The 23,664-nt window shown below is 57.9% G+C and overlaps 1 protein-coding gene across 3 annotated transcripts in view; it reads right to left on the bottom strand.

Moving 5' to 3' along the window:
• Positions 1-23,664, bottom strand: part of TTC28 (tetratricopeptide repeat domain 28) — an 82,125-nt gene that overhangs the window by 25,891 nt on the left and 32,570 nt on the right. Inside the window, exon 1 of one of the 3 annotated variants that reach the window (XM_020801850.3) lies at positions 20,869-21,629. The exons of the other annotated variants lie outside the window; for them this stretch is intronic. Coding sequence (XP_020657509.3) covers positions 20,869-20,895 — 27 coding nt within the window. The 5' untranslated portion in view covers positions 20,896-21,629. Of the gene's footprint in view, positions 1-20,868; positions 21,630-23,664 lie in introns of those variants that run through there. 3 annotated transcript variants of the gene reach the window in all.

Raw genomic sequence — 23,664 nt, 5'->3', positions numbered from 1 at the left:
GACTGGGCTGGAGCAGCTGCTCCCACCCCTCACGGGCTGTCTCTGTGGCGTCCCACGTTGGAGCACAACGAGGGGGGCTCCGCCAGTCCTTCGCCACAGCGGCAGCAAAGGCAGGGGCGGGGGCGGCTCAGGGTCCCTGCAGCCCACTGCGCCTGCTCGGCTTTGTCTTCCTCTGGGGGGGGGGAACCTTCTGATCCCAGCCCTACTACGCAGGCCTTGAAATTCCACAAGAGATTTGAAATAGACATTAAAGTTGAGAAAGGTTTCAGCATCTCTGAGCACTGAACCAGGAACAGCTGCGGTACACCGAGCCGGGGTCATGTCCAACCTTCCAGACAATGTGGGACCACCGCAAAAGCACTACGCAGCCCACCCCAGGGTGTGAGGGAGGATGGGAGGGGAAGTCCTGAGAAGAACCGGAGGGTCGCCCATTGCCTGCTCCTGGCGTAGATTATGACCAAATGATTTGCCCCAGGGAGGGGAAAAAACGAGCCTCTTTCCCTGCCCTTCACAACTTAATGAGCAAAGAGTGGCCTGGAATAACGTGGGTCGCACACATGCACCAGCCGTGCCGCCGCTGAGCGAGGGGTGGCCCTTCCTCCTATCGCCGCTGGCCCCCCAGGTCCCAAAGACAAGGGGGCAGCTTTCAAGAGAGATGCCCTGGCTCTGGGAGGCCATGAGGGGCGATGGCGCCAAGACCATGACACTGACCAGGGGCAAAAGGAAGGGGACCGGTGCCACCCGAAACCATGCCGACGGGCTACAGCCAAGGGCGACTCCCGGGCACCACCGATGGCCTAGGAGCATTTGATAGCACTTTGTCAACAACCTTGTAATTGACACACATCCACTCCAGGCCTGCCTGTTACGCTGCTTATCATCAGACCCTGCCAGAGGACCATCCACAGTAACCTATCAGACTGGCTCCTCTCTGGTCTCTGCACCCCCCGAGACTTTCACTGGCAGGAAACGAAGCCACGGAGCGAACCTGTCTTGTGGGGAGACCTGCCAGGTTAAAAGAATATACTGTAGTGTAAAAGAAAAATGCCACCTGCCTGCTGCCAAACGTCCAGAGGAGGCCTTCCCAAAACAGGAAGGCAGGCCATGGACCCGAATCAGAAGGGGACCCTTTGGCTCCCCCAGGGCAATTGAAAGGCACTGGGCAGGACAAGAGGTCAGCTGGTGGCTGCCCAGCCCTTCTTCATGAAGCCCACGCCAAGATTCAACCTGGGGCCACGGGCAAGACCACCCCGTCTCCCGGCCCTCCAGCCTCTCCTTCAGTATCAGAGACCTGAAGGGCTGCCTTCCCCCTGAAAAGGACAGCCCACCCCCTTGTAACAACTGAATGAGGAGGGAGGCTGTTGTGCAAGTCTCCCCCCCCCAATCACGCACGCCTGGGTCCCGAGGAGGAACCCCCAGGCTCGGCACCTCCTGTCCTCCCCACCTGCCCTCTCCCTGGGAGGAGGAGCAGCGGCAGCGGGGGCTTAATGGGCTGCCCAAAGGTGACCTGACGACAGGGTTAATCCACAAGGAAGCTGGCTCAAGTTGGACTGAAAAGTGATTATGCTGCTTCTGGTCGTCCCGGGGGACTGTGCGCGCCCCGCAGGGAGGTCAGGCAGCTTAGCTGGATTCCAAGACCCCTGATTAGTATTCACTGGTTAATTTTGCTATGAAAACCAGCACTCGTGCAAGGCAACGCGTCTGCGTAACAAACGGCTCTCCAATTTGGAAGCAGGCCGTCAGCAGATAATGGGGAGGCCGCTGCCCGGCCAAAGCAGCTCCACGCCAGCAAAGGGGTCTTTACTGTTTAGGAGGAAAGAAAACATCAGGCAGGTCAAACTCAGGACCACCCCGAAGACAGCTGAGTGGCATGGACCCTGCCTGCCCACTCCCACCTGCAAGACCCTGCTTTTGGGGGTGACCGTGCAGGGGAGAAGGAAAAGGCGGGCTCCCCAGGAGCACAAAAGAGCAGCAGCAGAACAAGGCAGACGGAGAGGCGGCCACCACAGCAAGACAGCGATGGGATAGCCTGGCAGGGCAGGCAGGTGGCGAAAACGGCCAGAGACGTTCAAGGCCTGGAGAAAGAATGGAAAGGAACTGGATGTCTCCTTGTGATTTTCTCTTCCAAGAGGGGCTGTGATGTCTCTGACACCCTTCCAAAAACCAAAGATTAATATTTGGTTTTAGAAAGAAAGAAAGAAAGAAAGAAAGAAAGAAAGAAAGAAAGAAAGAAAGAAAGAAAGAAAGAAAGAAAGAAAGAAAGAAAGAAAGAAAGAAAGAAAGAAAGAAAGAAAGGGAGGGAGGGAGGGGGGGGAAGGAAGGAAGGAAGGAAGGAAGGAAGGAAGGAAGGAAGGAAGGAAGGAAGGAAGGAAGGAAGGAAGGAAGGAAGGAATCTGGCAAACTGCTTCAGGAGCCACATGCCACCCACACACTGCACTTTTAAAAGGTGTCCTGGTATTTTTGAAAAGCCCTGGAGAGGGTATGGTGAGCCCAGGGATATTCAGACACGCCACTGACAGAAACGTGGGGCAGAAAGAAGAAAAAAGGGTCCTCCGTGCAGGCTCATTAAGGATCCTCTGTCGAGAGGAGAGATAACGAGAGCTGGGCAGGAAGGGAGGATCTGAGCCGTCGGCCAGGGGGCTCGGAGGCCTTGGTCAATACCTGCCTCAATGAAGGAGCAGCTCATTAAAGCTGCACAAGATGTAAAGCTTCAAACGACAGAACAGCCTCCAGGGAGGGAGCTCACGCAGGCCACCAAACCCCGTCCGGGTGACCGCTCTGCTGCGGGCCAGAGTCAGTCTAAGACCTAGAGTGGTCACAATTGACCAGATAGGCGGGGTATAAATGAAACAAACAAACAAATAAATAAATAAATAAGGCTCTCTGAGTGCGCCCAGGGCCTCGATTTCCATCGTGTGGCCACCCTTCCTTGGCGTTTGGGGCGATTTCTGGCACAGCCAGGATCTGAGATCCAGGCCGTGCCGAGAGAGGGGGGTCGGAGAGAGGAGCGAAAGGAGGCCTCCTCCAGCTGGGCTTCTGTCATGGAAGCCAACGGCCAAGGCATCGTCTCCAGCCCCACCTCTGCTCCTAACAGAGGCCACCCGACATGGAATTCGACAAGGGCCCCAGGGGACCCGGAAGAGGTCAAGAAGCGGGAAGCATCATGCCAGAGGGACGACTCCAGCCGCAGGGAGAGGAAAAGTCGGGCCTCGGAGGCAAGGGCCGGTAGGAGCCAGGCAGGTGTCAGCTGGCTGGAGGGGAGCAGGGAGCCAAGCCAGGGAAATGCCCGCCCCACAGGGCAGAAGAAGGAACCTAAATGCTGGAGCCAGCCCCCCCCCTTTCCTCCACCGAACCCACGCCGGAGGATCTTGCCGGCGGGCACACGTTCTGTGGCATCATTATCGACTCCCAAGCCGGGAACACAAAGAGGCGACACGCCCTCGCCATGTGCTGCTTTCACTCCACTCTCCGCCGCCTTTATCGCAAATCTCTGAAGCACCAAATAATGTTGTAGTTGCTACGGCAACCACTTGTTTTTATTGAACTGCTCCAAAAAGGTCAAGAAACATCGGCTGGGCCGATCCTCCACAGAGTCCCTCCTCCTCCTCCCAGAAGAACATCTGCTTTCCTTTACCAGCCGGGCCCCCTTGGCGATCCGAGGCCGGCGAGCAGGAGAGGGTTCAGGGCCCCCATCCGAGGCGCAGCCTTGCCGGTGCCTGTTTGCACAGGGAGGGAGTCGGTCCCCTACGAGAAGACTCTCCGGCCACTCGCTCTGGGCCTGGGGGCCCCCGCCCACCTGTCCCCCAGGGTGCTGGGTCTCAGCAGCCCTGTCGCCAGACAAGTGCCCTGTCCTGCCCCACGGCTGCCCTTCTTCAGCCCCCCCACCCCCACCCCACCCCACCCCAGAGAGTACCACCCTCTCCACTGTTCTGAGAGTAAAGCCACCAGCTGGCTGAATTAGATCCAGTCTAAGCTGGCACCCAAGACGGCTTCCCTTCTTCTTTCGCTCTCACCCCCACCCCACAAGGAGGGCAGATATGAGGAAGGCTGCCCCACGTCACCCTGGCAATTCCGTGGCTCTGTGGGGTCTGCACGTGGACCTCTCCGGGTCCCAATCCAAGAGCTCACTGACACACTCCTTCCCCATCACCAACGGCCAGGGTTGGCTGCGCGGTCGGGGCAGAGAGACCCCACCAGCACCAGCAGCAGGAGCAGCCCCCTCCCCTCCCTTCCCCGGCAGCTGCAGGGTGGGGGCCTCTTCCCTCCCCAGCCATTCCCCCCCCCCAGCAGCTGCTCCCATCAATACTCATTCTACAGTAATTCCCTCCCGGCTCATCCTCCCTGTTACAGAAAGACTCCCCCATAGCCCAGGAGGAGGAGGAGGAGGAGGAGGAAGCACTGCTGCTCGGGGGGGGGGCGGCTGGCTTCCCAGGGAAGGGTTTTTCCTCTGGCGGCTGCCCCGGGCGGCCCTTCCCCATTAATTATCGTATTAAAAAGTGCTCACATTCATTTTGCAGAGAGCATTTCAACCCGTTCTCAGGGGACTGGAGGGTGTTTGCTCTAATTCCCCATTTGCTCCAGCTCCGGAAGAGAGACCCCCCCCCCCCCCCGCTTCACACCCCTCCCCGGGTCTGACTTCATTCTGAACATGGAAATGCAGCTGAGGCGAGAGGGCTGAGAAGCGGAGAGTAAACCCCAGGCGGAAGAAGCTGCCGTCTGTGGAATCCGATGATGATGATGATGATGCCCCTCTTCTGCCCCTCTCTTCTCCCCGGTGCTTCTCCCAACTCCAGCCAAGGATCATTTTCTGAATCCAAGCCACAAGTCTCCTATCAAGTAAGTGAGTGAGTGAGTGACACTCAAGGTAGTGGAACGGCTAACCCTCCCCATGCATTTGCTGCACCGGGGGGGGGGGGGTGTCTCAGCCGGCACTGGCCGGCCAGGGAAGGCCTCGTGGAGTTAGCATGAACAACCAAAAAACCGTCGGTGGCTGCCGGGCTCCATCAGGAGAGGGTTTTTTTATAAGAAGAAAAGAAACCTTTGTATTGCGATGCCCTTCACAACACATCGGCACCACAACGGCACTTGCAAGGCTGTGCCTGGTTGAGACACCTTGAGGACTGTCTGCTTGGATCATTCAGAAAAGAGGCCTGGACCAATTCACGGGCAATGAAGGGTTATTATTGATCAGGATACCTTTTGAAAATACTCCAGAGGGGGCCCTCTTTCTTCTGGGCTTCCTGTTGGGCAGTTACGGTGAGGACCAGACTGGTGGATTGACCTCCCCCCGAGGGGGGGTTCCTTCCTTCCTTCCCTTTGGGCCTGACCCGGCCAGAAGGCCCTCCTGAGCTTCTTAGGAGACAAGAGCCGCAGGGGCTGGGTGAGCCTGAGCGAACATCAGGAGAGGCTCCCAAATCAAAATAAGGATAAGCCGCTCTTCCCAGCGGGGCTTTGGAGGTGTGTGTGTGTGTGCGGGGGGGGGGGGGAATGTGTGTATGTCTCTGTTGCAGGATGTTTTCCTTTAGCAGCCAAGTATGTAATTACAGTCGTTTTCAACACACCAATTAGTGCTCGCATACTTGCGTTAATTTCCTTTGTAACCCATGCAGAGGAAGATGTTCCCCAGTTGCCACTCTGGCTGTTAATGGGAGAGCACTTTACATCATGGGGTGGGGAGGAGGAGGAGGAGGAGGCCGTGCCTGGGAGAGAGAGACAGGGACACACACACACACACACACACACACCCGGGGCCATCGCCATCGTCTGCCTCCCGCACGGACAGAGGAAGAGGAGTCCAGAGGGAAGAGCTTGGTGCCCTCAGGGTGGCGAAGAGGGCGGTGGGCCCTGGGCAGATTCAGGGGCCAAAGCCAGGGGAGAAGGAACCTCGGCCGCTGTTGTCTAGGGAGAAACTACCTTAAATTCTGCTGTCCTTACACAATGAAATATTTAAATTTCACCCAGGGTTGTGGGGGAAGAAAAAAAGGGCTGTGCAGAGATCACCCCACCCATCGGCCTCACTGGAACAGGATCCTGCCCTTGGCTCTTCCCTGGCACCTTGAGGGGCCGCTGCCCCCCCCCCCGGTGGCACTCCCTCCCTTTCTCTTGGCCACCTTGGGCTTACACTCGTTTCCCCCGGGGGGGGGATATCTAAGGATGCCCAAGGCTTCCAGGTTCTCAAACTCCAGCTGGCTAATCCGACTTGGGAAGGGTCTGGGGGGGGGGGGGCGCCAGGATGACCCAGGAGCTTCTCCTCTCGGCTTCCAGGTGACCTTTCCCACCCCAGCTTGGCTTCTAACTTAAGAGGGGTGGCCAGTGGGATTAAGCACCGGAATACAGCAGGCGCTGTGCCTCCTCTCAAGAGGACCCCTTCCCTTCGCATCTGCCTCACCTCATCCCACCCGAAGCTCTCAAGGATACCCCAGGGAAGCCAAGTGCCATCAGGCGCCACGCAAAGGCAACCAAGCCTCCTCCCTGAAATCCAGGCGCCCTGGGGACTAAATCACACTCCTCACAGTTGCCCGGAAGAGGCCATCCGGTGGCCCTTATACCTGGGGAACGGGGGGGGGGGGGCGGCTCTTTATGCACCTGACCTTTCTCAAAGCTCTTCCCCACCACATAGAAAACCATCCCCCCCTCTCTCTGCTCCAGCACCTTCCCCCAAAATCTGGCCGAGGCATGGCTCCTTCCAGCCAGAGCCACTGGGAGTCCAGTCCCTACCAGGAGACACTGGGGAGAGGGAGGGGGACGCCAAGGAAGGGATCCTCCACGGCTGGAACTGCCGAGCTCTGCTCTTCAAGAATCTCTGCTTAAATAATTAAGTTAAGTAGAACATATAAAATATTCATTGGATAAGTTGATCTTTAAGAGCATCCACTTCAGACCTGTTCGCACAGACAAATGGATGGAGGGACCCCGCTAGGCTAGAAGCGCTCGGGAGCCCATCCTGCCTCCCTTCCCAACGTGAAAAGGGGGGGGCAGCGGTGCATCTCCCCTTCTTTGTCTTTCCAAACAGAATTCCTCTGTAGCAGAAGGTGATCTTGCCTGTGTTGGGAGTCGGCCTGTGCAGGATGCGGTCCCTGCCCTGGAGGCAAATTAGGAGACAGGCCACCGGAATAGGCAACAAGAATGAGCCCAAACTGCCACCTTCCCATGAATCGGCGCCGGTCGACACCCTGAGACATGCTTGGCTGCGAGGGGCCGTCGGAAACCGACCGTCAGCCCAGCAAAGCCCGGGCAGAGAAAATCCCCAGAAATGGCACCGACCTCGTGAAACAGGCTGCTTTCAATTAACACAATACAGACACTCGTGCGCACACATCCCAGTGCTCTGATACTAATTGAAAACTAAGGCAGGGAGGGGAACACCTGCTCCAAGGGAACCCTCCACGCCCACGGGGACGCCCACAGAGACTCTGCGAAGGCAGGGCTTTCACCTGATCCCGCCGCTGGTAATTAAATTTAGTACAAGAAGCATGATCTATCAAAGGAACCTTCACCGGCAATTACCAGCCGTTCCATTAAGCTGGCAAATAACGGCAGCTCCACTGGGTGTAAATTTAAAGGAACACGGCTTATGCTCCCAGGGAAACCACAATAACTCAGCCTCCACACACACTCATGTGCTTGCCTCCGAAACGCGCGCGCCTTAGCAATGGGTGTTGAGAGACGACCGTTTTAGCCCACCTGAGCCTCTAGCCCAAGCCCGTGCCCCCCCCGCCTCCCCCCAAGAGCCACGAAACACCCTAGGCTTCCCACTTCAAATACAGCGTGAGTTCCCTCTAGGTCTGCCCTACGGCCATGTATCCGAGGAGCAGAACACCTCAAGGCCGCCCCAGTAAGGGGGGGGGAGACCCAAAGCCCCCCCCACTGCACGTTCAGCTAGGCAAGCCATGCAGCCTCTGCCCCAAATCCCCACCACTCAGGCAGGAATGGGGCAGGCCAAGGATGCTCCCCCCCCCTTCCTGCAACAGGGCACGCCCACCTCTTTAAAAAGAAAGCCAAGTCCTGCAGAGGCCCCAGGGCTGACGCTGGGACTCTAATGCTGTAACTCCGACATTGCTTCCTCTGGCTGAGTAACGAAGCAGGAGCAGTCCCAGCTGCTTCCCCAAGAAAGAGAAGGAAGGGGGGGGGGAGGCAACTACCGGGTAACAGAGGCAGAAGAGATGCGAGTGTAAAGGCTGGGGGGGACTCAAGAACCACCCAAGTGAGAGGAGGAGGAAGAGGAGGAAGAGGAGGAAGAGGAGGGGGGGGAAATGGTGCCAGCCTCACAGATTCTTTGCAGGTCACCCAGAAAACCCAACGACCCCCACAAGTGCCCTCCGCGCACTATGCCACGCACACCCCTGCCAGGCAGGGGGCAAGAGGAAGGCAGCCTCCCCCCCCCCCTCTGGCGAGCAGGAAATAGGTCTCAGAGCAATCCGCGGGATCCCATCTGTGCCTGACGGGGTAAATGTGGGGAGTCGTGACAGTGTCTGGGTTCGCAACAGCCTGTAGCCAGTAACCACTTGGCACTGCCTCCATTGTCAAAGGACGCGCCCCCCCCCCAGATGGCGGCAGCTGCAGCGCCAAAGACCTGAGATGCTCCGGGGCCCTGCCTCTCACCTGCCAGAGAGACAGACTGGGGACCCAGCAGGATGCCTGCCTGACCCTCCGTTCCTGCCCTGCTTGTGCAAGGAGAGGGTTTGCCAACAGCAGGTGAAGCTCCCTGGGAGGCTGGCATCAGACAGAGAGGGGGGGGGACTGCTTTTGGCTCAGATGCCCTGCTTCGCACCAACAGGAAGCAGAGGTGGGCTCCTCCTGGGGAGGGGGGGAACACGCACACACACAATCACACCCAAAGGGTCTCCAGGCAGGGGCTTCCCCAGAGCTGCTCCAGGAAGGCACGTTCTCCAGAGGAGTGCCTTATGGGGGTTCCCTTCCCCGTGCCTGAGGGAGCCGCCTTGGGGGCTCTCGCTGCCGTCGCCAACCCCAAAGGCAGGAACCACAGGGTCCACCTGCTTTTAGAGGCTCTCCTCTTCGGGAAGGAACCACCGGCCAGAGGCCACGAGAAGGGCTTCCGCAGCTGAGCGAGTGGGCCTGCCGTTTAGGGACCGGCGACCCTCCCAACACCACGCCAACTTTCCGTTTCTTCCAAGACAATCCACGGGTCCAAACCCGCCAAGCGTCTCTGGGCAGGTGTGCTGAAGCTCAAAGCAGCACCTGGAACAAGGCCCGGCCTCTCACCCCCTGCCTCCAGAACGGCCATGCAAGCCCATGAGTGAAAGATAAAAGACGCAAGGCCATCGGGCGCAGCCATTACATCCTGATGCTAGTTTTATGCTATTCAATGGGACACTCGTGCCTTGAACTTTCTGAAGAGACGCACGGGCTTCTTCTCACATCGCCTCTGGCCCCAGTCTCCTATTCTCGCCTTCCTCCCCTTCAGCAAAGACCCTCCATAGACAATTGACCGCCCCCCCCACCAGGCCTTGGCACGCCTGCCCTGACCATGAAATAGCCGTTTAAACTCCTGCGTCTCTAGTCCTCCTCTATTGATAAAGGTTTCTGATGGATTTGTTCTGATAAAAGCCTTAGGCGGACAAGCTGTTTGCAGTTAAAGATTAAGAGCTGCGCTCTCCAGAATTTTAAGAGGTTAGGGGAAATAGAACAAGTTCGTCAGATCAGAGCAGTGTCCTGTATTCATGCTAGAATCTAATTAAACTATTAAAAACCTTTTGCCGTTTGCTTCCTCCTCAGTGACGCATGCCTTCAAAGACACATGACCCGATGCAGTACAAAGCTTGCAAGCAGCCCACTCAGAAAGGTTCCCACAAACAATAAAACCAGATTAGGGTTTACGACTTTTTTAAATACAAAGAGAGTTACAAAAAGGAAAGGTTCCCTATCTATAAAAAAAGAACTCGGGTTATGAATCAAACTGCCTGCCGGCAAAGGATTTCATATGGCTCTGGAAACTGCTGGATTGTGGGCTTGAAAAAAAGTCCCTTGAAATCGTCAGTGGTGGTTTTTCTTTCAAGAAGAGAGAGAAAAAAGGGGGTTAACACTTCTGTTGACCTGGAACATTTTTCTTGCACTGAGATAACGGTGGGGAAGCATTACATGATGGCGCAGAAAGAGCACCAGCTCGAGACAACAAGCTGCATCCCATTTCCTTCATTTCTGGATGAAACTAAGGAAATAATACCGCAGGACCTTCCAGCAGTCTTTGTTGTATGTATCACACTACACGGATTAGGCATCTGCGTTAAGGCACTTCGCTCTCATCCTCAGTCTCATGGCACAATAATGCCCGATGGGTTTGTACGGATGGTACTCCCTCTTCCTTACAGTTCCCAAAGAAATACCCACGAGACTCTCCATCGTTTACTCTCCAAAGTGGAAATGAATTATTTCCTGTCAAAAACAAAACCAAGGGTGCTTCATTTTGGTTAAGGATTATCTCCCCTCCCCCCCCAGCCATGAATTTTCCGGATTCATCCCTCTATCAAGATCTTCCTTCAAACTATTAATCAATGAAAAGCATATTGATTTTAAAAGAGATCACAATCATTATTTGCCCCAAATATTGACAGCGACCATCCAACAACTCAAAATGCAACATGCTGTAGGTAAACTCCACAAAACAACTGAACAATAATAATTCAATAATTCCAATAATTGTTTTTCTTTGGATCATCTTATTCCCCTGAAGTTTCACGCCACCTCTCAAAACTGGCAAACAGCCCTAATGCACTGAGGAATGTTAGCCTAGCAGAACCAACACAAAAGCCTCATTTTATATTCCCACTGGCCAATTTTTATTCCTCTAATCACATGCAAATTTCTCAATACTCCTCAGTGGCTCCACTGATTTAGATTTAACCAACCTGTCCTCTGTGAACTGAACATGTTCACCCAAACAGGGATTTCTCCTCTCCATTTTAATCCCCCACATTTTAATTTAACTTATTGTTGTTGAGTATTGTTTTATTTTCTGTTACGAACTGACCAGAGTGGCCTTGGTAGCCAGGCGGGCGGTATACAAATTAAACAAATAAGCAAATACTAAATATTCCACAAAATCAGCTCTCAGGATTTGGGGGATCTCTAGGAATGGCAGTGCAAGAGACGGTGGGTGGGAGAGGCAGGCAGGTAGTTGGGGGGCGCGCTTCACAGAAATAGCCTCTGCAGCCTAGGATCTTGGCCACTGCAACCGATGAGGTCAAGGCAAGTGGGGGACCTGGAAGGACTTCTCTGCAAACCCAAATTGGGTTAGACTCTTTTCATGTCGCCAACCGTCTCGGGAAACCAAGTAGCCTGAAAGCTGGCTGAGAATTTGCTCATCGGTTAAAGAAGAACTTGAATCAGGTCCGTTCTGTAATCTGCAACAGATTCAACAAGGCAATCCTCACTCCAGATTCTCCATATTTGGGTCGGAAACCCGACTTCCTGTGCAAAAAGCATAGCAGAAAGGAGATGTTTCGGGTCACCCATCAACGTCCAACCTTGATCCTGACATCATCCTCCCTGCAAACATCCCAGGCAGGTTGATGCTCTAGGGGTGATAAATAATTCAGTCTGGAAAAAAAAGGCTGCAAGAAGACAAGGTCAGGCCACTCCTCCGCACGAGAGCCTCTTTGCAGCAGGCTCACCCAGCGGCTGAGCTGGAGGAGCAGGAGGTCGCTGGCAGGCAAGAGAGCAGCCACGGGGCTTCCTGAGGGGCGGGGGGGTCAGGTATATATATATATACAGAGAGAGAGAGAGAGCACTATCCCCTGTGGCAGTGCCTTGACTGCGGAAGACAGCCGCTTCCAAACCCAATACTGGTGGACGTCACCAAGGAAAGGTCGCCCGCCTTTCCACAGCGAAGGAAGGTCCCTGCCATCCAGGAGCCTCCCTGAATGGGCAACAAAGCCAACCTTCAAGGGACGGACGGGTCAAGGCAGAAGTGGCCAGAGGAGACCCTGGCTTGCCTTTTTTGCTTCCTCCCCCCCCCCCCCGGTAGCAGCCCCCTCCCCACGCGCGCTGACTTGCCCCCAAAGCAGCCATTCAGCGGAAAGGCTCTCACTTGCAAATGACTCTCCCTGCTCTGGCTTCATTATTCATGACTCCAGAGGAGCTGAACCACTCCAGAGCCCTGCAGGGGGGCAGGAATCATTTCCAACCTGCCAAATGCAATTTATGTTGTTGTTTGCTCACGCTGCCGCTGCTGCTGCCGCCGCCACTGCTACGACCGCTGCTGCCTTTCCGACCACTTTCTGCCTCCTGCCTCTCTGTGCAATTGCCCGTATTTAAACGGCACCGGGCGAAAGCATCCTAGGCGCTTGCTTTTGTTCCAGGCCTCTCTGTAGCAGCTCGCTCCCTATAAATAAATGCCTTGGACAAATCCTGCTCTTCCCGGCCCCTCCTCTGCTCTCCTGATCCCAAAGGCTTCGGCTCCCGGAGCAGCTCAGGGGGAACACCCGGCGGCCGAAAGGCGTGCGTTCGCCGCATGCGGGTCGGAATCCCTTCTCCGCTGATTCTCAAACGTGCACGCCATCACAGAGCAGGGAAGGCTCACAGGGGTGGGGACCCCACGGGAAAGGTGCCTCCTGGTGCCCGTCACAGGGCCGGCTGGCCCACGTGGGCTTTCCAAAACAGAAGACGGCAGAACAACTTTCTTCTTAGGGGGTCGCGCCACTGCCGCCACCACCACTGCCTCCCACGTGGAGCCAACCCACCGAAAGCGCGCAGGTGGCAGAAGCTGAGGCCTGGGCAAGGGGTTCCCGTCACCAAGTGCTGAGGTGGGGACCCAGAGAGCAGCCTGGCTGTGGCAGGTGGCTGAGAAAGCCCCTTGAGCTGACGCTGCTGCTCTGTGCGCTTTCAGGGACGTTCCCTTCCCTCCTCTCGAAACCCACGAGCCAGGTCGGCTCCTGGTTCTGGAGGGTCCATGTGGATGATGCCAGGGCCACAACACCCTCCGGAGACCCATTAAGGGGCCCAGGAAGCCAGGGACCCTCCTAGCCACGTTCTCACACAGCTGGTCCCGGCTGTGGCTCGGGCAGTGCGGAGGGGTGATGGCCGGAGGCCTCCTTTAGCACCCCGGGAGCTGCTGCTGCTGCTGCGAGGCGCTCCTCCTTGGGGCAAACCAAGGGCCCAGGGAAGAAAGGGCTGGAACTCCTTTGGCCTCCCCAGGTCTGCATCCTGAACGCTCGGACTCGCCTGCCAGCCCAGGGGTTCCCAATGCCAAGTGACAGCTGAGAAGGGGCACTGGGGAGACGCTGCCCCTAACAAAGGGTGAGTGGGGGTCTCCAGGAGAGCTGCCTGCCTAAGCCGGGCAATACCCCATGGATGCCCGCCCTCCAAAGAGGTGGGCGATCCAGGGCAGCTGCTGCCAAGGCCAGCGGGGTCACGTTGCCCACTCCCAACTAACACAAACCTAGAGTCTCTGCTCTGGCTCCTTCCCGCCTCAAGGGTCAACTCAAATTGCGCACACAGGAACACACACCCCAGCCTTCTCACTACTACACAACAAAGGAGTTCCAAGAAACACACAAGCAGCCTTCTCCAGCCTGCTTCTATCCACTACCAACGCTCGGTCAGCCTTGACCTCTTGCCCGGCCATGGCACCTGCTCAGCAGGGAGATAGACTGTGCTGAACAAGGAGTCTCTCTTCTTTTGCTCACCATCAAAATGGGCTATTGCTCTTTCAGCCACCTCCTCCTTAAGAGCACCCCACCCACGCCTGGCGCTGAGCAGAGGACAGCTCGGGGAGGAGAGCAGAGCGGGATGCAGAAAGGAGCACAGCAAAACTGCCGTGACCCCCAAGGGTGACCTGCTGGGGCCTGCCGTGGGCCTAATGGCCAAGAGCTCCCTTCGCCACCACGAATGCCCCAAAGCAGAGGAGCCACGACGAGGCAATCCGAGAAGCCATCACAGGCAGCTGCTCCAGCCAAAAGGAGAACTTTTCCTGTGGACCTCCCTGGGGGCAAAAAAAAAGGCAGCAGCGGACAGAAACACCTCCTCCTTCCGGTCTTGCCAGATCAGAGGCCGACACAAGCCTTGCTACTGAAAAATTCACCCACTCCCAACGTTCAGCCACCAACAGTTTCGGAAGACCTGCCTTGGCTTTCACAGCCTTTCGAAATTCTCCAAGATTTCATGAAAGGCAGAAGACGAGCAGGAAGACATGAGACTGAAAACTGTCCTCCAGGCCGGTGGCTCTCCGTTTTGCATTTCTGGCTGTTTTGGACTTCAGCTCTTAGAATATTTGAAGACTTGGCTGAAGACGAAGGGAGTTGGACATTCAAGAGCTGAGATCTAGATTAGGGCAGTTCCTCTTCGCCTCCTGCCTGAGACACAGAAGTACCTCCTTTTTAATTTACTTCTTGGGGGGGGGGGAGAGACTTGGTTGCAGTCAGATCCTGGAGGAGCACTCAACGTCCAGCAGGAAACAGCACCCGGGCGGTCTTGCGGGAGGGTTAATGCCAGGCCAAAGCAGTCTGGCTGTTTGATGGCCTTGCTTGAAGTAAGGCGGGCCCAACTCTCACTGGGCATCTTTCTGATGAAGAGATCCTTGCAAGCTGGAAACACGCGGCGTTTCCCATCTCTGCCTTCCCACGTCTTCCCACCTCTTCTTCTTCTACCCTCTGATACACCATCAGGCTGCATACGAGAGGCAGACACCGCTGGAAGAAAGGCTTGGATCTGATCTCCTTCTCCTTGCTTTGGTGTGTGCACGCGCAAGGGAGAGGCGTCATTTCTTGAAAACCAAAAAGCGCAGGAGGGAGGGGGTGGGAGGTTTCCAAGCAGTGCCTACGAAACCTCCCACCCCCCTACAAGAGCGGCCTGTCCTGCTCCAGGGAGAGGCGTCTCAAGCCCAGCACGTGACTCTTGCCTCCAAGCGGCAACCTCCTCCCCCCACCCGTGGTGGCGGAGAGTCCCACAGCTGCCGCGCGCGTACCTCAGCGGGGTTGCTCTCTGCACTCCCATATTCCGCTGATCAGCAGGCGCTAACCAACCATGAAGCCCAGCCTGGTGTGATGATGCTGACACAGGCGGAGCAGCCGCCGCGATCTGCGCCTCTTCCTTCCTTCCTTCCATGCCCATGTATAATCGAGAGATTCCAGCCATCAAAACCTGCTGAATGTGCGGAATCCAGGTGACTCACAGCACCCGCCGCGCGCCACAAGGGCCAGATCCTCAGATCCGCTCGCCCTGTCCCTCTGCCGTGGGGCCGGCTGACAAGGTTTCTCCGTGGGGGGGCAGGGAAAGGCCGGTGGGAGAGAGGGGGGGAATCAGTTTACCGTCCTTTGCCTCCTCCCTCTCCCTGCCTCCAGCAGGGCCCGTCCCCTTTCCGAGCGGTCTCCATCCAGGGGTCAGTCGCTCTGAGCCTCAGCTAGAAGCGGAGAAGGGACAGGCAGCCCCTGCTGCGTGGCTGGAAGGTCCCCCTGTCAGTTCGGAGAAATTGTGTCTTCATTCAGCAATTTCATTCAGAGGCTGTCACGAAAGCCATTCCCATTCTTAACAGGAACAAATTAAGACAGCTCTCTTCCAGAGACCACCATCCTCTCACGCCACGGTCTTGCATGCTGACGTTCTCCTCCAGAGCCCCGGATGCCAAAGAGGATCCAAAGGGCAGTCAAGCAGGCGGGTGTCACGGTAAGGGGTGCCCGGAGCTTCTGAGGGGCACCCTGGCCCTTCCTCTTCCCCAAAGGAGGGATGTCCTCCTTCAGCACCGCCCTGCCACGCTTTCCCTATCATCGGACCAGGGTCCTGGCAAAACGATTTGGGGGAAAAGGCCCACCCAACCTTTCCGAGGGCGCAGCCGATCCCGCTCTTTCTCTGCCAAGGAGTGCACGAACGAAGCTCTTTTTTTCTGAGGGCAATTAGGAAAAACATGGCAGCAGCTGTTGCAGTTTTTGTAGAAGCTGCTCGAAGCCAAGCAAAATAAGAGAGCTTACGAGAAGAAAATTCTCCTCCAGGCGTTTGTTTCCGATGCTCTTGGTGCGCTGAAGGCAAAGCAAAACCGGCCACCCCCTGGCCCCCCCCTGCCCTCAGCCCTGGCCATCCCCAGGAGGGTGCCTTCAGCCAAAGGAAGGCGGCCAAAGGCGGGCGTGTGGGTGGACGGGTGCCCCACGTCCTGCGAGAAGGGAGCCGTCCACGAAGCCAACCCTGCAGCGCCTCCTCTCAGCCAGCTCAGGGCCTCCAGGCTCCGTGGTGTCGCCTCAGCGTGGGTCTGAAACGCTGCCGCCTACAACAGCCTCCATCCACCCACCACCACCAGGGCCTGCAAGCACGAGGGCTTGGGGCCGAGGACAAGACTAACCTTCCCTCTCGGCTCTCTCTCATGCACACACAGAAGGGGACTCATGGGGGAGGGGTGGAAGCAGGGTCGTGGGGGGGGGGGATCCAGCTCCCTGAGAGATGACCCCTCCAACCAGGCCCACACCCCCTTCCGAGAAAGCCCAAGGCCCAGGAAAAGGCAGCGGCAGAGCCCCCAAAACCTCTCCGAGAGCAGCATCACCATCATCACCACCACTGTTCCCATGCAGGAGCCTCAGGCCCAGGGACCCCCACGGAGGGCAGCCAAACATTTGGTGGGGACGGGCCACCCACCGCCACCGGGCACTGCCTCTCGGGCCGATAAGGGGAAAGCCCAGAGATGTGGCGGTTCGGGGCCCACCCGAAAATCCCCACAGACGTTACGGGAGCGAGTGAAGGGAAACGCCAGCCGACCAACAGAATTCAGATGAGTTACTCCAACCCCGCCGAGCCAGCCATGCATTTCCCTGACCTACTTTTTCTTGCCGCCGCCTCCAAGAGCTGCGGGCCTCTTCCAACCACTCTGCAGCGCAGCCCTCACTGGATGGAAGAGATGATCTCAGAACTCCCAGGGGGCTGAAATCCGTCGGGCCCAACAAGAAACACCCACCCACCCCCACCCACCCCAGTGCCGCCTCTCAGCAAACCGGCTAGCTTCCCTCTCCCAGGTTCAAACCGAGGCTGAAGCCCTCTAGGTTCTAACCAACATGACGGACCCTGTGGGTCTCGCTCCCCCACATCTGGCAGGACCCAGACAGCCTTTCTCGCCCACGGGGCTTCCCTGTGGGGCAGGCTCAAGACAAATAGGTCTGCAGGTATGCTAGGATGGAGGGGGAGAGCGGCCAGTCAGAGGGCCACAGAGCTGACGGAAGCAATTCACTCCGTATGGCCTGACCGTACGCAAGGGACATCCTTGAACTGTCCACATGACAAGGATCTAGAAGATGATGGATGGAGGAGACAAAACGTCTCTGGAAGACGGGAATTCTCTCTCCCCCCCCCCCTCCAAACACACCCTCCCACTGGCTGGCTGGCTGGCTGGCGAGCGCCTGCTGCTTCATCTCCATCCATCACAGAGCAATCTGATTCACAGCCGCCCGCTCTCTTTGAGCCTCTTCGCGAGGGACCAGGCTCTGCAAAGCAACCGGGAAGTCTCCAGCCTGCGATGACTCACCAGGGGCGCAAAGAGCAGGCCAGCCGTTTTTTCTCTCCTGCTGCAGGTTTACTGACAAGCCAGAGAGATCGAGCAGGAGCGCAGCAGCAGACGGGCGAGTCCTCACGTCCCCTCCAGCCAAAGGCCACTCAGAAACCCTTCACAAAACCCCCTCTTCAGCCAAGCCTGAAGGCAGAACAAAAGAGCCTGGCAGGAGGGCCACCAACAGGCGCTCTCAGAGGCTGAGACTCGACCAGGCCAGCTTTCATGGACACGGTGGTGGCACTCAGGCCCTGGAGACCTCTGAGTACGCTACGAAAATGTATCATCTGTGGGACACCAGGCTGAAGTCACTCTGGCAGCAGGCTCAAGACAGGCTGCCTCAGTCAACTCCTCTTTCTAGGACAAACGCATTCAAGGAACAGCACAAACCAAGTGTGCACAGCAAGGACTGGCCAGTATCAGTAATGTCAGGAATGCCGTTTATCCACTTTTTCATGATACTGAGTGCAGTGCACATAGTACACATATGGTAACAAATGGACTTTAAATGTCCTAAACATAAAACCACTGCTTTAAACATTTTACCCAGATGGTGATTGACTCATTAGAAGAATGAAGGTGGAAGGGACAGGCAAAGATATCCACCAAGCTTAGCTGAATCAACAGCCTCCACTGTGAGACCAAAAGAAAAACTGGATTCATCAATTTCCCAGCATGTTTTTCTATCCACAACAGTCCATCTCTCTCTCTCTCTCTCACACACACACACACACACACACACACTACACCCCTATGCATGTCTCACCCTCTACTTCATGTCATCCAAACAGGGCTTGGCAAAATGTGGCTGTTCAGATGTGGTTTCCCTGTAACTGCCAGCCAGCCACAGACTTGTTGTCCCTGATACTTCCAGACATGCAGGCACAAAACCAGTCTCCACTCAGGGACAACCCCTTCCAGCTTTCACCAGCTTCACACAGTGACACGTGGCTGGCCCTTGAGGAAAAGCTCACCTACTCTTTTCCTGCATATTGTAAGTGAGGAAAACTCCAGGCAAGGTACTCAGTTTTAATAGCCAAATTCCATTTAAACGTGCAAGATTCACGGGTTTTCTCTTCCACCTTAGGTAGGTAGGTAGGTAGGTAGGTAGGAAGGAAGGAAGGAAGGTAGGTAGGTAGGTAGGTAGGTAGGTAGGTAGGAAGGAAGGAAGGAAGGAAGGAAGGAAGGAAGGAAGGAAGGAAGGAAGGAAGGAAGGAAGGAAGGAAGGAGCAAGCTGATGACAGATAGCAGGAAGGCAGGGTCTACATGTATTCACAAACAACACCTTGGGATCCTGCTGACAACATGTCATAAATGCCCAAGACACTTCCATGGTATCTGAAAACGGATGGACAGAGAGGGTGGCCAACGCAGACTTCCAGAATGTGCTACTGAGCCTCATCCGCTGCTGTTGCCTGGCTCAGTTCTAGCCACCCAAGAAAGAAAAGATGCTCCAGCCAAACAGCACAGGACAAATGTACTGCAGAAACAAAGAAAGGAGAGAAGCGGGTGTTTGTGACTCTTTGTGTTGAAGAGAAAGGAGACACTGAAGCTTCTGTGCGCCACCCGTGCGTGGGGTGTGCGTGACTGGCTGCCTCTTTCCCCCAGTTTGGCTCAGGCGCTACCCAGACAGTGGCGGTGGCAGCATCGGGATACAGACGATGCTTCCTCTGTAGGTTGCACAGCTGCTCCTGTGGCACTAAGGCAGGGCCTCAGCTGGCTAAGCAGGAGCGCTCTGTACAGCACAAAGGCTGCAGCGCTGCCAGCCAGCCTGCAAACTCCTTCCTGCTCCTTCCGGAAGAAGAGTTTCCATCCTCCTCTCACAGCCCCAGAGAGCGAGCGAGCGAGCGGGGCGATGCTCCCAGCCAGATGATCCGGGAGAGCCGGGCGATATTTGATAGCCTCGGCCAATAGCAAAGAGAGATTCTTCCATAATTGGGCGGCGGGGGGGGGGGGAGACAAAGACAGATAATCGGTCTTGGTGGGTTATGGCCAACTCAGCCAGGAAGAGGAGGAACAGACCCTGCATCTCTCCTCTGGCAGTGAGAAGACGCCTGGCCTGGGCCAACCGATCCTTTCAGGAGAACCCCAAGACTTCGGAGAGACCCCAGCAGCTGCCAAGAACAACACTTCCACTCCTGCACAGAGTCAGGATGTTTGCGACTGCAGCGGGGGGGGGGGGCGGGGAAGGGGGGGTTTGACGAGGCTTCCACTGCCCTAAGCACCCAGAGGGTAGCTGGCATGAGGGACACAGACTCAGCAGGGCCCATGCAGAGGGAGGGGTAGAGGGCAGCAAGGGAGTGGTGCCCTGGGGCAAGACAAGCCCCTCCCCGTGGCCTTTACCTGTGCGACTCAGAGGCAAGGGAACAGGAGCACACCTAAGCGCAGAGAGAGAGACAGAGAGACCGGGCAGGTGAGAGGGACTCCCTGATGGACCTCTGCCGGTCCGGAGGCCGGTGTGGAACACAAAGGAAGGCAGGAAGGCAGGCAGGATAGAAGGCAGGGGCCGCAGCCACCCTGGGGGACCTCGCAGCCTTACTCCTGCATCTGCAGCCCCCACCCACTCACAGCTGGAAGATGGGAGATCTCGGCCCCCCTCCCCACCCCCAACGTCAATAAAGGCGCTGCCAAGAGCAGTTGCTGCTCGGTGGCCCCGGAGGAGGGAGGAGGCGAAGGGGGCACCGAGCAATCCTCCCTCCCTTCCTTCCTCCCATCCCCGAGGCCCTGGGGAGCCCCGGGCCGCTTCCACGGAGGAGAAGGAAGAGGGGGCGCCCCCTCCCCGGGTTGGAGGGGCCCCGGCGGCGAGCCAGCTCCGAGAGCGAGCGCTCCCCTCCCCGCCAAGCCAAGCAGCCATATAAGGCAATGGCCTGAAAGGAGGAGATTTACTGCCAGCTTCGGCGGCGGCGAGGAAGGCGGGCGACGTGAGCTCCAAGCCAAGGCGAAGGCAGATGAGGAAGCGAGGCAGGCACCGCCGCAGTGGCACGCCAGGACCACTGGATTCACACGTGCTCCGGGACACGGGTGCGCCTCCAGACGTGGCCACCGCTCCTCCCGCGACGCGACACCGACTGCAAAGGCTGTTCCCGCGGCCCCCCCCCCCCGCCTTGCCTCCAGGTCGGGCGAAGCGTCCCGGAACGAGGAAAAGGGCCGCCCCGGAGGCAAGGCGCGGGGGGGGGGGTTTGCGGGGAACGCTCCCCCCGCCCCGGCGAAGGGCCCCACATCCCTGACCCATCCACCCCTGCGCCCGCCCACCCGGGGGTCCGAACCGGGGCAGACGCCCCCCCGCCCCCAGCCGGTGGAGGGGGGTCGCGGAGCCTGACAGCGCCCTCCTCCCCTCCCTCCTACCCACCTGTGGCGGTGGGGGGACCCCCGGGCGCCCCTCGCCCGCTCACCTTCTTCCGGGGCTGCCATTTCATCATATTTGTGGAGCGGAGCTCTGGAGCATCAAGCCGCGGGGCAGGCGGCGGCGAAGGAGGCGGAAGAGGAGGAGGAGGAGGAGGAAGAAGACGAAGAGGGGGCGGCCGGCTCGGGGGCTCCGCCGGCGCTCATGCTGGCCCCGTCCAGCCCCAGGGCTCGCTCCGCTCAAGGCGTGCGCCCGGCCCGGCTGCCGCCGCTGCTGCGCCCCGGCCTGGAGGGCACGGCGCCGCGCGGGGGCATCGTCCCCCGGGAGGCTGAGCAGGGGGGCGCCGTGGCTGCCGCGGCCATCCAAGCCCCGCCGGCGCCCGGAGACTGCCTGCCTGCCTCCCTTCCTCTCCCCCTCCCTCCCTCGACCGCCCGCCCGCCCCTTCTTCGCTGGCTGGCTGGCTGGCTGGCACGCAGCGCCCCCGCGGCACCAGCGCCCCTCGCCCGTCGGCAGCCCGCCGCCCTTCTCCTCCTTTCGCGCCGTCCGCGGGTGCGCAAGAAATCCCAGGGCGAGGGCGAGGGCGGCGGCGGCGGTGGGGGTGCGGAGGAGGGTGGTGGGGCGAAGGGGCAGCCCGGCCGCCACCGCCCAAAGAGCGCCCAGCGCCGCCGACTCCGCGCCTGGCCGCCTCCCTCCCTCCCTCCCTCCCTCGCTCTTTCTCCTTCCTTCTTTCCTTCGCTCGCTCGCTCGCTCGGCCGCACTAATGACTTCCTTCCCTCCTCCTCCTCCTCCGCCGCCGCCGCCTCCCCTCCCTCCCTTCTCTCCCTCCCTCCCTCCCTGGGCTCAGGCACAGCCCAGCTCGATCCAATTCTGCTCGAGAGACAGAGAGAGGGGCGCTTCCTCCTCCTCTTCCTCCTCTTCCTCCTCCTCCTCCTCTTCCTCCGCGGCCCTAGCGCGCCCTGCTTTTTTCGTCGAGGCTGCAGCACCTAAAGCGAGGAGGGGCCACGACCCGGGACCCCTGGCAGGGCCCACCATCCCCGGCGCTCGACCCCCAGCCCAGCCCAGCCCCGCGGCCCTCCTCCCTCCACAGCACCCTCTCCCATCTCTTAAGCAAGCCGGGAGCCACCGCCGAAGGACCTCCTGGAGACCCTTCCTTGCTTCACCCCTGAGACTCCCCGAAATCCGAAGCGGCTCAGGGCGCACAACCGGGCCTGCAAAGGGCGGATTCAGACGGGCCTCAGCTCCAGCAAACCCTTCAAGCGGGCAGGGGGGCTTCTGCTCCGGGCACTGAGGCTCCCAGGCCATTTTTAAGTACTACAAAATAAACTGCCAGCCCTGGAGTCCCACCAATTTATGCACCCCAAAATTCTTCAGCCCCTCTCCTCCTCCAGAACCCACCATATCCCTTGGAAACCCTGACCCGGCCTTTCTCTGGCCTGGCCATGGAGGCACTCGAAGGGATTGCAGAACCATCGCTCCCCCCACTACCCCCCTTTCTTTCTTTCTCTCTCTCTCTCCCCCCCCCCCTTTCTATCCCAAAAGGGCCTTTTTTTTGGTAGCAGACCACAGACACAACTGGACAGGGACTCTGCGCTCTCTTGCACAGAGTGTGGCTTGCTATCTAGGGAGTTTGGTCCTCTGGCTGCTGTCCGCTTCCTCGCCAACCAGGGCATCTGAGGAGCAACCTCCTAGCGAAGGGAGCACCCAGGTCACCCATGGCATTCCACAAGTGCACCAGGGTGTCAGCAGGACCACAGCCTGATTAGCTGGAAAATCCCCCAAAGCGTTCACAAATCCCCCAAAGCCCCTGAGGACAGACCATCTTATTAGCAGGTCCCAGCTGACTGCCCTCCAAAACAAACCAGAAACAGCGATTCGCCACTTCTTTGTGGTTCAAGACAAAACATCCGCAGGAGTCAACGCTCAGGAACATGACGGAGCCCGGTTACTCTGCGGGATCCGCCCGCTGTCATTAGAGGAGACACAAAATACTGAGCGGTGCCTAACAAAGTGGCCTCTGCCTGGGCACTTGAAACCCTCCGCGTCCATAAGCCTGGGAATAATCTCCCCACCTCTGCCAGTTGAGGCTGCGAGACGGATGGGCCAGCTCAAGCGCTGGGTGCTGGTGAAGGGTTAGGCGGTTGGGCAGGGCACCTGGGAAAAGCCACGTCGCCACGCGCACCAAATATCCTCTCTCCACCCACCAGCCATGGTGGTAGAGCACTTGGTAGAGCACAGTTTTTCTTAACCATTTGGTAAATGTGGCCCTCTCTCCACAGCCCAGGGTGGATTCACTCCTTGTTTGTGCACCAACTCAGCAGCCCTCCCCTGGGTTCAAATCCCTGGAGGAAACAGAGTGCCCACCCGCCGGGAGAAGCCCTTCGCCTCCTTTAACGGGCTCCTCATCCTGAGCATAACCCACCCTCATATCCTGTGATGGCTAGGTCTGCCCACGAGTATGTGATGAGGCCTTTTGGATACAATGCTGTTCGTCCACCCCTTCTCGCTGCGCTTGCGGATGCTCTGGCAGAATCCTACCAGCTCACTAAGCAAGACTGATTCCCCCAGCAGGACTTGTTCTTCTAGGCGTCTGGCGACTGCAACTTTAGTAATGCTTTGCCACTCTCTGTCTCTGTCACCACTGGTGTTGGGCAAAGGAGCCCGCTAATTGCCTTCTACCTTCCAGGATCCTGACCTGGAGAGAAGAGGTGGCAAGACCCAAGCCCACCTGGCCTTTAGGGATGCCTGATGTAGCTGTACACTCCAGAACGCTCCCTCCCCCGAAAGTTGCAAACACAACACAACGGATGACACTGTTTGCTCCTGGCATCCGGACACTTCAATTGGG

The sequence above is a fragment of the Pogona vitticeps genome, chromosome 14 (genome assembly GCF_051106095.1).
Source record: "Pogona vitticeps strain Pit_001003342236 chromosome 14, PviZW2.1, whole genome shotgun sequence".
Lineage (NCBI taxonomy): Eukaryota > Metazoa > Chordata > Lepidosauria > Squamata > Agamidae > Pogona > Pogona vitticeps.
Note: the sequence above shows the minus strand (reverse complement) of the source record. Positions and strands in the feature narration are given on the sequence as shown.